We start from the raw sequence: 16,293 nt of genomic DNA, 5'->3' as shown, positions 1-16,293 counted from the left end.
CTCACCCCCACAACCCAATGATGTGCAGGACAGGTGAATTGGCCACGTTAAATTGCTCCTTAATTGGAAACAAAGATTTGGGTACTCTAAATTTAAAAAAAAGAATTTCACATGACCAAGCAACCATGGAATCATGCAACATATGAGAAGGCTTTCCGGCCCATCGTATCTCTGCTGTGTCTTTGAAAGAGCTATCCAATTAGTCTGGACTTTCCTTGCTCTTCTTCGTAGCTATGCGACCTTTCTCTTTGTATGAATGGATTTGTTTCTCGCTCAAAATTACAATGGGACCCTACAAGTGAGTATGAATCAACAACATTGCATTATTACAGTGCACATTATTACACTGACAGCACCGTCTCTGAAACGTGCTCCCCTTGGAGAGAAGGCTCTGCGAATTCCGCCTCAGAAATCCTCCTCAATCTCATGGACTATTTTCTTTCTACTGGTACTGTTGATTTCTATGTATTCGCATTCATTTACCATGCCTTCAATCAGAGATAAAAGGGTTAGTTTAGGTTACTGGCGAGAGGAATTGGTCAAGGCCACGATTGCAAATCCAGCTGAAAGCGAGTCAGCAGCCTGTCAAACATTCTTTTCCACTGAAGTAAATGGAAAATCAGGCACGGTATAAATTGGGCTGCCAATTCATTTTTAGCAGCTCTATGCTACTGTGATAAGTTGATTTCACCCGCCTCATATCAAAGCTGTCACAACATGACATTTCTCAGCAATTACTTAATCGTGTTGGGAAAAGCATGTTTTTGAAGAAAATCACTTGATTCATTATTGGTGATGTTCCTAACAAAAACATCCATCACTGTAGAAGCCACTTACGTTGGGTTATTGCACTGTCGAGTTCTAAATCGGACACCAGAACCACAGGTTCGAGAACAGGACCCAAGTTTGCTCCATGATCCCCAGTTGCCATCCAGCCTTAACTGCTCTGAAGTCTTCCACAAACAATGACCCTGGTAGCACCACTGATAATTCAAATATAAGACAAGTTATGAGTTCATTCCTTCTCATTGAAAGTCTAATCATGTTTATTGGCAGGTTATTAGTGCACTGCACTTTATTACACCGAATTATTGAATTATCCACTATTACACACTCAATGCATTGTTATATTGGAATCACATTACCACATTATTGATGTGTTGTCACAGTGCATTTTTGCATTAACAGCATCTCCTTGCACATTATTTCCTCAAAATAAATATTGAGCCATTGACAAAAGAGATCATAGAAAAATAGCTTACCCTGACATCATGGGGCGATTCTCCGATATGGCGGCCAAGTGTGCGCCGTCGCGTTTCACGATGGCGTGAACAGGGTCCGGGCACGTCCTATGCCAGCACAGTGCTGGAGCGGTTCACGCCACTCCAGCCTCTGTAGCGTCGCGCCAACCCGCGCATGCGCAGTTGGGACAGCTCAATCCTGTGCATGCATGGGGAATTTCTTACGCGCGTCGGCCCCGACGCAACATGGCATGGATGTTCAGGAGCCGGCCGCGGCGGAATGTAGGCCCGGGGGGTGGGCTGGCCTGTGCCTTGGGGGTACTCTTTTTCTTCCGCCTCCGCCATGGCCTTCACCATGGCGGAGGCGGAAGAGACCCCCTCCCCTGCGTATGACGTCAGCAGCCGCTGATGCACCGGCGCATGCGCGGACTTACGCCGGCCGGTGAAGTCCTTCCGGCCCCGGCTGGCATGGCGCCAAAGGCTGTTCACGCCAACCGGCGGAGTGGGAACCACTCCGGCGCGGGCCTAGCCCCTCAATATGAGGGCTTGGCCCCTAAAGGTGTGGTTCCGCACATTTGGGGCGGCCCGATGCCAGAGTGGTTCACGCCACTCCGACACTCTGGGACCCCCCGCCCCGCCGGGTAGGGGAGAGTCCCGGCCCAGGTGTATAACATGCCATTACTTAAAATGCATATCATTAATTTTGTCCAAAACAAGTAAGCGTTTCAGAGCCAACTCACCTTTCCAGGACCACACTCTGTTCCATCTAAGGGAGGTCCTTTCTTTGTCTTACAGAAGAATGGGTTGTCAGGATGGCTACACCATAGCTGCTTACATGGATCAAAGGTGCGAAACTGTAACCACAAAAGGGAAATTAAATTGGCTTTTTTTCTTACAAGAAGATCTTTAATAATTAGTTGATTGCTTTTTTTTATAGATTTAAGGTTCAAAATCAAAATATATTTTTTCCCCATTTTGGAAAATGATGGTAAATATGTGACATCATTTTATAGGTGCCTCATTCCATTGAGGAAATTCGTAGGTCAGGACTTTGTTAGTCAAACAATACATGGCCATATGAATGTGGAGGGGAGATGGATTGGGCACGCTAAAATTAGCCCTTAATTGGAAAAAAAAAAGATTAGAGTAGAGATAGGGTATTAATACTGCAGGGCTGTTTCTGTGATAAGTGCTTTGATCTAGTGAGGCTCAATGTTGGGAGTAGAGTGGAGATAGGGCTACAATCATTGTTGGACTGATTTTTTGATACATGCTCCTGTCTAGCTAACCTCCATATTAGCAACTTGGTGTAGATATGGGTATAACATTACAGGATTGATGCAATAACTTATGCTCTTTCATTTTGGGATATCTGCTTCACAAAATTACCATATGTATCTTTGACAACTTACTTCTCTTGACATTAAGGTTGCTAAGTAAAATAGGCACCACTCCCTGCTGTGAGTGCTGGCTCCGTGAACTTTCATAAACACATAGTATGCAAATAAGATGGATAATTTATACAATATCTACTGGTACACCACAGTGTGACAACATCGTCATGGTCGCACAAGATCTATCTAAAGCACCCTCATTACTGGATGTCTTTTTTATATATTTGTTCATTGGATGTGGGTGTTACTGGCTCGCCAGCATTTAATGCCCACACCTAATTGTCCTTGAGAAGGTGATGGTGAGCTGCCTTTACATTTGCAGGGCATAATGGAAGTAAGTAATATTTGTTTTGTACATACAAAGAGGGGAATCCACACCGAGTTGAGCAAAAAATGATAGGTTCATTCCAAAGCTTCAGATACGCGGTTCCCAGCCACACCCAACTAGGTGTGTATTACAGAAAGTGATTGAAGCAGTTATACAGGAAGATTGAAATGACCCCACTCCCTTAGAAGCACATATTCTGCAAAGGGCCCTGGGAATACAATCGCCCCAACCCCGTAAATGCTGCCGGGTATAGGTTATGACAATTTGGTTCAGTTTATATATCTGCATGTCTCTATTTTACGAATAATAATAATCTTTATTGTCATAAGTAGGCTTGCATTAACACTGCAATGAAGTTTCTGTGAAAAGCCCCCAGTCGCCACATTCTGGCGCCTGTTCAGGTACACTGAGGGAGAATTCAAAATGTCCAAATTACCTAACAGCACGTCTTTCGAGACTTGTGGAAGGCATGGATAGAATGGATAGCCAGAGACTTTTCCCCAGGGCGGAAATGGCTGTCACGAGGAACATAATTTTAAGGTGATTGGAGGAAGGTATAGGGGAGATGTCAGAGGTAGGTTCTTTACACAGATAGTGGTGGGTGCGTGGAATGTACTGCCAGCGAAGGTGGTGGAGTCAGAGTCATGAGGGACATTTAAGTGAGTCTTGGACAGGCACATGGACAGCAGAAAATTGAAGGGGTGTAGGTCAGGTTGATCTTAGATTAGGATAAATGGTCGGCACAACATCACGGGCTGAAGGACCTGTACTGTGCTGTACCGTTCAATGTTCTACGTTATGAAACTGGAGCACCCGGGGGAAACCCACACAGACACAGGGAGAATGTGCAGACTCCACTCAGACAGTGACCCAAGCCGGGAATCGAACTGGGGACCCCGGTGCTATGAAGCAACAATGCTAACCACTGTGCTACCATGTCACCCATTTCTGGCCCTGTTGAGTTTATGTTCAGATTATATGGGTGATCTGACACAAGACAATACTTTCATAAAAGGTCTTAGGCCCTCCGTGCCTGAATTTCTACTCAATAGCTGGGGCTGATGACTGGCAACTAACATTTGCGGCACACAAGTGCTTGGTGTCGGTGAGAGGCGTGGCTAAGAACTTACTTTATATTTTTATAAAATAAATATATTATCATGGTTAATTTACAACATTTTAAAAACTGGACAAAGTCTTTAAAATGACTGAAGCTATGGCTGGCTATGACTCAAACAAAAGGATCCTTCGCACTCAGAGAAGCTGACACATCTTTATCTCTGAAGGGGCACTAATGCCTGATGAGTTGTAGAAGGCCAACTTACATTATACAAAGGCCATTTATGTTTCTTAGACCAGGCAGAGCCAAAGGAAACTACCTACCTGCTAGGCCAAAGGACCCTAAAACATTTTTTGAAATTCTTAATGATTTTGAAACATTAACAATCTCAAGAGTCCAGACTAAGCTATATACATCCTTTTTCGAAGCCAAATTGGAGAGGTGTTAATCACATGATTTCCCCCCCCACCCCCACCCCAAACTGGTGTAGCCTGTGAAGCTTAAAATTCAGTCTACCGTCTTCCATCAACCAATCAGCCTCTGAGGAAAAGGACTCTGTTCAGGTTTGAATATCTAACACCACCTATGCTTTCTCTCCTGGAACCTCTGTAGCATCGCCTACAAGATTAATTAACCTCTTTGCGCCCATCTCATCGTGGAAGTCATCTCTACTGGAAAAATGAATTATCCAGCATCAGTTTCAGCCTCCTGACCTCTCTGAATGCCAGGCTGGAAGGGCACTGCCAGGGTGCCAGGCTGGCAGCGCCAAGGTGCCCAGGTAGCAATTTGCCTATGCGGGGATTGGGCTCAGGGGTGCCCTGCCCATATGTGGGGAGGAGCTCGAGGGCCCTCCAACAGGTGAGTTGAGGCATTGGCAGCGTCCGGGAGTTGTATCGGTGGTCGAGAGATCCGGTCGCCATGCTCTCCCTGGCGAGCGAGCTCCTCAGTGCAGGAAATGCGACTGACAGCAGCCTCGGCAGGGCACCCCCCACTAAAATAACCAACTAAAATAACAGAGTGTCGTTTGATAGCGGGGTCATTCCCACCTCTACAAGTACTGCTAATCCCGTCCAGAACGGGACTCTCTAAATCGTAGCCAGTGTTTGGTGCGAATTCCACCCCAACTTACACACCGTCCCCTAACCCGAATGTTCACCAATCACTGGGAGAGTTCCATCACTGTATTTACACTTTACTGAATAATGCTTGTTGCGTGGAACAAACTCGATCGCCATTGCTGTGGACCGCAGCCTTGCAGAATTTACCCTGAAATGTTGATTTGAACTGTAAAGGAAACACTGACGTATTTGACCAGGCCTGAGTGTTCAGCCTCGTTATTTTTGTTCCTTTTCCCCCTCGCCATCTCATGTCAACAGTGGCTCTTGCCAGAACAGACACCTGCAGACAAATAGCCCTGCGGTGCCTCGATGAAATAGCCATTCTTCATCTGAAAGCTGAGCTGTGAGTGTTGGCCAGGGCTTAATCAGAGGAGGCATTAGAATCAGGTCTGACCCTGTCCTTGCCCAACATCCAGATCAAGGCACTTCCTGTCAATCTGAGGTAGGCACCCACCATTGACTTTTTCCCCAAGGCACTGAGGTCGATGGATGTGCCCAAACGGCAAAGCCAGATAAGGTCAGATGATTTAGCATATAACAATGAGTCAAACTTGAAACTTATTCTCACACCACATGATGCAGTTGACCATGAAAGAGTTCCATCTCCAATCTACAATGTTTATTGCTAACTGCCTGATCTCACATTTCAGAGTTACTTCAACCCATCTCTTTCACAGTTGTCAGGTGATTAAAATGGCAAAACATACAGCTGTGCACATCTTGTAGCCCACGCCAAAATCAAAGCGGCATTGTTCGTCCATTGAATAGTTTATCCCTGGCAGTTCTGGAAGTTTGGGCCAATCATGTTCAAATGGGTCATCCAGGAGACAGTCATAGGAACTATAGGAAGAACAAAAAGCAGATGGAATCTCTGATCAATTCACTGGAATCTTCCCCCCCCCCCCCCCCAAGTATTCAAACGTTCTAGATTATTCCAATAAAAGTGTCCAATAAAACCACTGCGGATGCTGTAGCAATTGGGTGATTCCAGATCAATCTTTTCCAGTGGCAACCGTACCTCACTCGTAGTTTTCCAGGAGGATTCCTCTCTCAGTGCTCACCCATCTGGAAGCACTGGATTATCAAATCCTTTCCTCAATCCATACTTTGAGTTCAAGCAGGCCCAAGCGTGGACACTGCTGATACTTTGTGACCATATTTGGTCTCTTTCAATGGAGAGAACACTATAGACATGGGGCATCGAGCAGTGATGGAAGCTGCCTGTCCCATTGACTCGAGCCTTTGCCAACACTCATAACTCTATAGTTTCACTCGTTATGTTTGTCTCAAATGCACTGGAACAAAAAAGATTGCACGTACAATGTTCTTAATATTGCAAGCTCTGGTCATGCATAAACGCACTGCAGACATCGGGAACATGTGCACTGCTAGACAAAATAATACTAGTGCCCTCTATAGTCCGAATAGCCACATGATACAATAATAATGAAGTTATTGACCATTCATAGTAATCAATCTCTATCAATTAGTTTGCAACAAACCCAGACCTGAAGCAAGGAAAACACCAGGAACAGGCAATTTAGGAACCATAAGCTCAAAGTCACTTTGTCTCACAAACGTGCTACTGCTACCACTTGTCATGTCTCAAATGTATCCAAACACAATGTTATTTCCTAAAAACCCACAATATACTGATTTTTTTTTCATAACCTCCCTCATCATTTGTTCAGTGGCAATTTTAAGTGCTTAAAGTATTTTAAGTACAGACTCACCAGCCAAATTTTCCTCTAGCCACTTTGGCAAAACCCTTTGTTATTTTAAGAACCCCCATTAAATCTGATCTTAACCTTCACTGTTCCAGTGAAAATGTTCCCAGTATTTCAAGTTTTTCCTTGTTACTATAATTGATCATCACTGACAATACCCTTATGGATCTACACTATACATTCTCTCTGTCTTTTCTACAGTGCTCTAATGAGGCGAACCAATGGTTAAACCTTCCATCCATAATGAAAAATGCTTCCTCAAGTCTCTCTACCTGTAAACCCACATTCCTGGTAATATCCTGATGAATGTGTGTTTTGCTTGTTCTGTTGATTTTATATCCTTTCTACAATGGAATATCCAAATCTGCATATTAATTAAGGTATTGTGCAAGCTCAATAATATCGCCTTTCTATGCTTCTAAATCCAAATCAAAGACCTTGAGCAGGCCTTCATTAATCTCATTCTTTTTCTTAATTTTTCCAATTATGGGGCAATTTAGCGTGACCAATCCGCCTACCCTGCACATCTTTGGGTTGTGGAGGTAAGACCCACGCAGACACAAGGAGAATGTGCAAACTCCACACGGACAGTGACCCAGGACCAGAATCGAACCTGTGACCTCAGCGCTGTGAGGCAGCAGTGCTAACCATTGTGCCACCCCACTAATCTCATTCTTGGGTCTTCATTCTAGCAACCTGGGGCTTGATAGAGGGAGTACCTAGTTGGACGGGAATGATAATGCTGCTACCTCGCAGATTATACAGCAAGACATTTGTTCCACTTACGTTGTTTACATTTGTTTGGGACACTGTAAAGGAACTGATCCAGAATTATTTTAACAATACTTTAACTGGAATGGGAATTGCAGGCATCAAACCTAAAATAGCGGACGTACCCTCCTGTCTCACTGCAGCACCTTCCTCGAAGAATTAATTTTCAATAAATTCAAGCAACACAGGGCCGATGATTTGAAAGCGTGTTGATGTACTCACTGAAGATATCGTTTGAGCTCTTGCCCGCTGCACCGAGACCAATGAAATCGGTGAAATGCAGCTTGGACCAAAGGTGCCATAACACTTCCCATGCTAGTTTCATCTCCACACCGGTTTCCTTGACCATCATGTTCCATTCCAAGGCTACAAGAGGTTTAGTAAAACTTTGTTAGAAAAAGGAACAGTTTATATTATTTTGAAAGACAATTTGATCACATTGCTTTATCTAAGAAGGTTAAAGTTGAATGGAAATCCCTGGTTCACCATTGAGAATGGCTGATTTCCTGCCTCAATTATAGTAACACTCTAGCATTTTCTGAGTCAGACAGTTGAGTTTCAAGCCCCCCATCCAGGACCTGGGCATATTATCCAGGCTGGCACTTCAATGCAAGGATTACAGGAGTGCTGCATGATTGGAGGTAATACGTTCAATCAACACTCAGGCTGAAATATTCTGCCCATTTATGCTGCGGGATCATCTAGTCTTGCTGGCGGTGAGTCCCCACTGTGTGTTTCCGGGTTAGTGAATGCTGCAAACCTGCCGACAGCGGCGGGAATGGAAAATTCCACCAGCGGCCAATGACACTGCCGCCACTAAACACATCATAGGGAGGGAGCAGGCAGGAAATCCCAGTCCCTCTGCCTACTGGTCCAGGGGACTGTAGAGATCCCATGGCAATGGACAACATTGGGTCACAGCCAACAATCCACCACCAGCCAGCAGCACCACAAACACACTTATTTGCCATTTGTGCAAGCTGCTACTCGCATAATACCAGGGCAAGGCAAAAGTAATTCGAAGCAAATGCTTTAGAAAATTCTGCAGATGTGATGAAGGACTATGGCTGGGATTCTCCGAAATCCTGGCCAAGTGTTGACGCCAGAGACTGAACAACAGGCCGATGCGGAAGGAGGTAAGTCCCCTCCGGATCACAGCTGCCCGCGATCTGAAGTCTCCGATCGCAGGTCTGGAAACCGTGGAGGACCCCCCCCCCCCCCCCCAACCCCGGATGTCCACATAGGCCGCGGATCCGGGCTCCCGCTAGGTGGTACAGGTTTGAACCACGCTGGCGGGACTCGGTGGAACTTGGCTGGAGTTTGGCATGTTGCCCATGGAGAATCGCCGCGGGGGCCTATTTCAGCAGCCCCCGACCGGTGCCGCAACGACCGCGCGGGCGCAATTGCTGCCGATTCTCCGGCGACCAGAGAATCGGCGGCCCGACATCAGAGCGGCGTGGCGGGATTCTCACGCCCCCCCTCCCCCCGGCAATTCTCTGACCCGGCGCAGGCTCGGAGAATGCCGGCCTATTTATGTGCATTACATCTTAACGTTGCTGACTGTCACTTCCATATAAGGCCATTCAGGGATTTTCTTCAAAAATGTTGATAAAATGACTTTCCCTTGTAAGAACTGGCAAAACATTGCTAAGAACCGTTATGAGTCACTGAATGTTTACTAAAGCAAAATGTTCAATTCGGGGCAAAGCATGCAAATATAATAATAATAATCTTTATTAGTGTCACAAGTAGGCTTACATTAACACTGCAACGAAGTTACTGTGAAAATTCCCTAGTCGCCACACTCTGGAGCCTGTTCGAGGAAAATGAGGGAGAATTCAGAATGTCCAATTCACCTAACAGCACGTCTTTCCGGACTTGTGGGAGGAAACCGGAGTAGACACGGGGAGAACGTGCAGACTCGACACAGACAGTGACCCAAGCCAGGAATCGAATCTGGGACATTGTCGCTGTGAAGTGCTAACCACCACTGATCTGTGAGGTTTCACACCATATGAGAATATGTTTAACTCAAAATGATACATTTGTTGCTACTGATCTGGAAATGTAACTTCATTTTTTTCAGCATGGAAACCAAGGCCTTCCTTTCACTTATAATCATGACATAAACACTCTTGTTAAGACAGAATCTATTAGAAAGAAAGACTTGCATTTATGGTAGTGCCTTTCGTGACTCAAGATGTCCCAAAATACTTCACTGCTAATAAAATACTATTGATGTGTATTCAGTGTTGTAATGTAGGCAAATGAGGCAGCCAAATTGCAAACAGCAAGGTCCTCACAAACAACAATGAGAATTATACTAAGATGTCTAGAATACAGTTGTAAAAACACTGGTTGTACAGCATCTGAAATATTATGCTCAGTCTGGACATCCCACCACCATATATTATCTTTGGAATGCAGACACCAGAATGATAGCGGGACTTAGAATGTTAAATTATTAGGATAAGTTGCGTATAGGTTTGGACTCCCTTGAATGTAGATGATTGACTGATCTAATTGAAGTGCTTAAAATGATGAAAGGATTTGATTGGGTAAATAGGGCAAAACGCTTTCACTGCAGTGGCAGGGGAGGGGGGGGGGGGGGGGGTAGGGGTGGAGCCTGGAACAAAATGTCTGTGGTGTCACAAGGGGCTGTGGGCCGGAAGGACAGTATTTTCCTCCAGTTTCTAGACAAGGGGCTGGACTCGCCGCACCTCGACGCCGAAATCGTGGTCGGCGCCAGAGCAGAGAATGCATTTCCCCACACGAAATCGCGACCGCCGCCACATATCACCTACCTGCGGCCATTGCTGGAGGTCCGCTCCACCATTCTCTGCCCCCGATCGGCCAAAGTTCCGACGGCATGGATCTAATGTGGTCCTGCCGGTGGGGATACTAGCGTGGCGGCTGTGCACTCAGTCCGCAGGGCGATTGGGGGACGGGGGGGCCTTTTACACGGCCGGGCAATGTTTGGACGGGCGGTCAGTGTCGGGCGCGCGGCCGATCGGGCAGTCTATTTTTAATGTCCAGCTCCGTGGTCAGAGTCCGCCACGGAGCACGACACGGCCGCTGGAGGCGTGCACATGTACGCCCTCCAACCTGTAAGTGCGAGGCCCGTATCTGCAGCAAAAGCTGCTAGTGTTATGCTGGGTCCCTGCTAGCCCCCTGCAGGGATAGGGAATATGTGGAATATGAATATTTGCCTTAAGTCCACAGTTTTTACGACGGTGTGGGGACAGTCATAAAAACAGAGAATCCAGCCCAAGAGCTTTCCTACCAAGAGGGCCACAGGAAGTCACATGGCGGTTTGATTAGGAATTGGTGCAACAGGGATCAGCTGTGCAGCCTAATCATACTATATTAGCAGAGTACTGCGGCCTGCTAGAGAAGGCGGCCACTGGATGAATTAAAAGAACTGTCCGTAAAGTCCAGCTCAAGGAAGAGTGAGGTATGTATTTCAATTTTCTGTTTTGGGGAATGTCTGAAGACCTGCATATGAACATTCACCTTTATATTGCATCTTGTCAATTGTGAGTTATTGAACTGAGAGAACTCCAGCCCATCTAACGCAATTCCCAGCCCCTGGCGAATTCACAGTGTGTATTTTAAAATTAGAGATGGGTCATTCTGGGGTGACATCAGGAGGCACATCTCTACTGAAAGGGTAGTGGAGTCTGAAACTCATCCTATAAAAATTAAAGCATAAATAGATTGAAATTTTTAAAAATGTGGTGATAAATGTTTGCTAGATATAAGGATATGAAACCAAATAGATCATCCACAATATCTAATAGAACTTTCTCGAGGATCTGAATGACCCACTCCTGCTCCTATGATCCTTTGAGACAAATGAGTAATTGAATTGTTTGAATGATGAAGTACAGAGGGGTAAATGTTGGATCAGGACACTGGAAGAAGTCCCATGCTTTTTTACGATATGCATATTAGATGGAACCCACGTTAAACATCTCATCTGAAAGGTGGCATCTTTTTTTTAAATAAACATTTTATTGAGGTATTTTTGGTATTGTAACAACAACAAAATAAACAATGTACATGAAACTATAAACATAGTGCAAAAGCAGTCTCCCTTCCTTACAGGTACCACCTTTATTAACCCACTACTCTAAGCTTAACTAACCACCCCCCCCCCCCCCCCCCCCCCCCCCCCCGCCCCGCTTCTGCTGACGATTAGTTTTCCGCGAAGAAGTCGACGAACAGTTGCCACCTCCAGGCGAACCCTAACATTGACCCTCTCATGGCGAACTTGATTTTCTCCATACAGAGAAAGCTAGCCATGTCCGATAGCCAGGTCTCTGACTTTGGAGGCTTTGAGTCCCTCCAATTTAATAGTATCCATCTCCGGGCTACCAGGGAAGCAAAGGCCAGAACATCTGTCTCTTTCTCCTCCTGGATTCCTGGGTCTTGCGACACCCTGAAAATCACCACCTCTGGACTCAGCGGCCACCCTTGTTTTTAACACCGTGGACATGACATCTGCAAACCCCTACCAAAATCTCCTCCCAGCTCCTCCTCCCACTTGCGCTTCAGCTCCTCGGTCTGCATCTCCTCTGACCCCATAAGTTGCTTGTAAATGTCAGAGATGCTCCCTTCTCCTACCCACCCTCTGGAAACTACCCTGTCCTGAATCCCCCTTAGCAGTAGGAGGGGGAAGGTTGACACCTGTTTACGTAGGAAGTCTCACACCTGCAGATACCTGAATTTGTTTCCCCTCGCCAACCCAAACTTATCCTCCAGTGCCCTCATACTCGGAAAGCTCCACTCTATAAACATGTCCCCCATCCTCTCAATCCCTGCTCTCTGCCATATCCGGAACCCCCCCCAACCATACTTCCCGGGGCAAACCGGTGATTATTACAGATTGGGGACCAGACCAATGCTCCCTCTGCTCCCACATGTCTCCTCCATTGCCCCCAGACTCTCAGGGCCGCCACCACCACGGGGCTGGTGAAAGGTGGCATCTTCAACGGTGCAGCACTCCCTCAATGCTCCACTGATGTGTCATACTAGCTGTTCTGGAATGGCAATGGAACTCCTAACCTGCTGACCTAAAGGCAAGAGTACTACTACCGCCCCAAGACTGACCCCATTACAAATGAAACACACCACTTACCAACATAACATCAGAAACAATCATTCGATTACAGCACAAAGAATGGTGGGACAATCATTTTAAGAAAGAAAATAAGTTAAGAAGACTGCAGGGAAGCCAACGATCCTCAGTTTACAGTGAGAAGTACCACCTGCTTGGCCTTGCCTAGCAACCAGCCCCCACTTGACAAGACTATAAAGTTTAATGATGAAGTCAAAATGGAGCAGTAGCTATGTTTAGAAAAAGCTGTCCATTTGAACACCAAAAGAAGCTGCAGCATTGCACAGAGGAAAAGATGGTATCTCAAAACAGATCAAAACATAAAAGGCATTAAAGGAGAGCTAGTGACTCTCATGGACTCGAGAAATAATTCAGATGTGAACATGGGAATTAAATCAATGCATCGAAGAAGAAAGACTTAAAGCTCAAAGAACACCCTCCTCAGTGCACTGGATAAGTAGTATAGACACCTAGTCCTGTTAACTGAGGGAGTCAACACCTCTCAATCATTGGAGAAATACCTCAGAAAGTAACCTAAGGTGATGGGGCCAACTGTGTAATCCTGGAAAAGTGGTTTCCCTGGACCAAGGGGAAAATGACATGGGTCATCAGCTGACGTGAAGTGTGCTGATTTTGCATGTTTGATGCATCGTTCTCATTTTAATATCATCTGGGTGCAGAAAAGCAGGGTATAGACATTTAGAACTGAAGGACACTCTACTAAATGTCCAAGTTGCTGGGATGGAGGGCAAAGATCAAGCCCTTGGACCGAGGATCAAATGAGTAAGGAATTTGCAGCCATTGCAAGATTATTTGGATTTAGAAGGTCAGGTCAATTTTAGTGACTCTGCTTCTGATACGCAATCCGTTAGCCTGTTGATCTTTACTGTAAATTTCACAATCATAGAATTTACAATGCAGAAGGAGGTCACTCGGCCCATCGAGTCTGCACCGGCCCTTGGAAAGAGCACCCTATTTAAACCCACACCTCCCCGTAGCCCCACCTCACCTTTTTGGACTCAAAGGGCAATTCAGCATAGCCAATCCACCTAACCTGCACATCTTTGGACTCTGCAAGGAAAACAGAGCACCCGGAGGAAACCCACATAGACACAGGGAGAATGTGCAGACTCCGCACAGTCACCCAAGACTGGAATTGAACCCAGGTCCCTGGAGCTGTGAGGCAGCAGTGCTAACCATTGTGCCACATCTGTGCCATCGTACAATGTTTATTTGCATGCGATAAACTGAATTCAAGTGCTTACAGTTCTGGTTATTGACATTTTAAAGTGTCTGGATGATTGATACTGCTATTCCGTTGTAGGAATGAGGAGGATTTTTTTGAAAAAGTGGAAAGTTATCAATGAATACTTTGTTTAAACTTTTTTTTTACACATCCTACTGTCATTACAGGACTCATTGATTCTAAGCACAATAGAGTGTGTGAATGGGCATGGAAGTACCATAGCTTGGCATGGGAGGACCTGCGGGGCCACAGGACATCAGTGGGGGCAATGCCTTTCCAGGGGTGGCATGAAGGACAACTGGGGTTCAGTGGGGTGCATAGCTTGATATGGGGGTTATGAAAGGCCATGGCCAGTGGGTGGTGGCATGAGGTGGCCTGGATGGGGTACAGGGCGCGTGTGTGTGTGTGGGGGGTGAGAGTTGGAGGACCTTCCCTCTTTGATTGTAATTGGGATGAAGTTCCATCGCACGGAAGTGAGCTTTTTAAACAGCCCAACTCGTACCCTTGGCTGGCTGCCTCCGTACTTCTTCCAGGTCAACTGGCCTGACTACAGCCTACATTCGCACCCCCCTTCCCCGCACCTCACCCCTGCCCAATGAAAATCTCATTGTTATGGGAAGTTTTCTGGAGGTGCGTAGGCCAAGCTGGGAATTTTAAGGACTCCCACTATCTGCCTTGAGGATGAAAATCCTGCCCACTGACAAAAACAGGGCATTCTCCCAGTCTCCTAGTCACGGTTCCTCTCTTGATAACCACCATCCAAAAAGGACTATTTAGCCATTCTTTCTTGGTGTTATTTGTGGGACCTTGGCTGCCATGTTTCTACGCAAAAGTGATCACACTTCAAGCATGCTGGTGCAGTCCTTAACACTGCTGCCTCACGGCACCGAGGACCCAGGTTCAATCCCGGCCTGGGTCACGGTCTGTGTGGAATTTGCACATTCTGCCCGTGTCCGCATGGGTCTCACCCCCACAACCCAAAGATGTGCAGAGTAGGTGGATTGGCCACGCTGAATTGCCCCTTAATTGGAAAAAAAAATTAGGGTGCTTTAAATTTATTAAGAAAAAAGGGAACACACTTCTAATGTGGAGCTTAATTCAGCGATGGTTCATTTAGCGGGGTGTTTCTCGGCAGCTGCAGCTCTGAGAAAAATCCCGTTATCCAACGGCACATTGCATTTTCTTTTGGCCTTGGGGAGCTTCTCCCTGCTGACGCCGCACGGAGAGGGGGAGCCCCGCACGGAGAGGGGGAGCCCCGCACGGAGAGGGGGAGCCCCGCACGGAGAGGGGGAGCCCCGCACGGAGAGGGCGAGCCCCGCACGGAGAGGGCGAGCCCCGCACGGAGAGGGCGAGCCCCGCACGGAGAGGGGGAGCCCCGCACGGAGAGGGGGAGCCCCGCACGGAGAGGGGGAGCCCCGCACGGAGAGGGGGAGCCCCGCACGGAGAGGGGGGAGCCCCGCACGGAGAGGGGGAGCCCCGCACTGAGAGGGTGAGCCCCACACCTGCTAGCGAGCTTGCTCCTCGAGATCGGGGGTGATTTTGTCCGGCCGCCCTGATCTTCCCACCCCCCTTTCAGCGGCCCCGCATTTTTGAACCCCCGTTGCTCCCCTGGGCCTGACCTCTGGCAATGCCAACCTGGCAGCTTTCCAGGGTGCCCAAGTGGCAGAGTGCCACCCTGCCCTGTCTCCGACCACCCGGGGTTTCCAATGGCCTGGAAGACACTCCCCCCACACACACATGTTTGTGTGGACCAGTGCTAAACAGAATCCTGGGAGGTCTCCCAGGTGTGGCCCGTGAGTATTTAAATGAGAAATTATGTTAATACAAATTTTCAGATCTGGATCTCGCCCAGAAGAAGGCAAGACCCAGATCGGGCCAGATGAAGCAAGTTGGGTGACTCGCGATCAGCCCGGTGCCCGCACGGAGCCCGATTTGGGACTCGTGTGCAATTCACCCATACGGGGTTGCTGAATCGCACCCATGGTCACACAATTATATAGTCTAGAAGGTGCCCGGCTGGGCACATTGTGTCTACGACAAGTCTTTAAAAAACGCTATCCAATTAGAACGTCTCACCTACTTCCCCCACAGCCCTGCAATATAGTGGGTGTAAAGTGCTTTGAATGCCCGAGAAAATGGTAAGTTCTTTATAAATGCAAAATTTTGATTCTTTCTTTCTTAAGAGGGTGAGCAAGTTCTGTCGGTGCAATGGACTTGGTAATCATAATGGAGGGACTTGTGCGGGGCCTGTGGCCTTTCTAATTCTATACATTGGTATCACTGTAAGTG

General features: G+C 47.0%; 1 protein-coding gene across 3 annotated transcripts in view; it reads right to left on the bottom strand.

Moving 5' to 3' along the window:
- adamts3 (ADAM metallopeptidase with thrombospondin type 1 motif, 3) overlaps positions 1 to 16,293 on the bottom strand; it is a 274,671-nt gene that overhangs the window by 54,606 nt on the left and 203,772 nt on the right. For all 3 annotated transcript variants that reach the window (XM_038804456.1, XM_038804457.1, XM_038804458.1), the window contains 4 exons: positions 7,862 to 8,005; positions 5,849 to 5,981; positions 1,982 to 2,095; positions 838 to 983 (listed from right to left, as the gene is read on the bottom strand). In XM_038804456.1, coding sequence (XP_038660384.1) covers positions 838 to 983; positions 1,982 to 2,095; positions 5,849 to 5,981; positions 7,862 to 8,005 — 537 coding nt within the window. The remainder of the gene's footprint in view (positions 1 to 837; positions 984 to 1,981; positions 2,096 to 5,848; positions 5,982 to 7,861; positions 8,006 to 16,293) is intronic.

This window comes from Scyliorhinus canicula, chromosome 8 (assembly GCF_902713615.1).
Source record: "Scyliorhinus canicula chromosome 8, sScyCan1.1, whole genome shotgun sequence".
Taxonomy (NCBI): domain Eukaryota; kingdom Metazoa; phylum Chordata; class Chondrichthyes; order Carcharhiniformes; family Scyliorhinidae; genus Scyliorhinus; species Scyliorhinus canicula.
The sequence above is the reverse complement of the archived record's forward strand: the minus strand, read 5'-3'. Positions and strand labels throughout refer to the sequence as shown.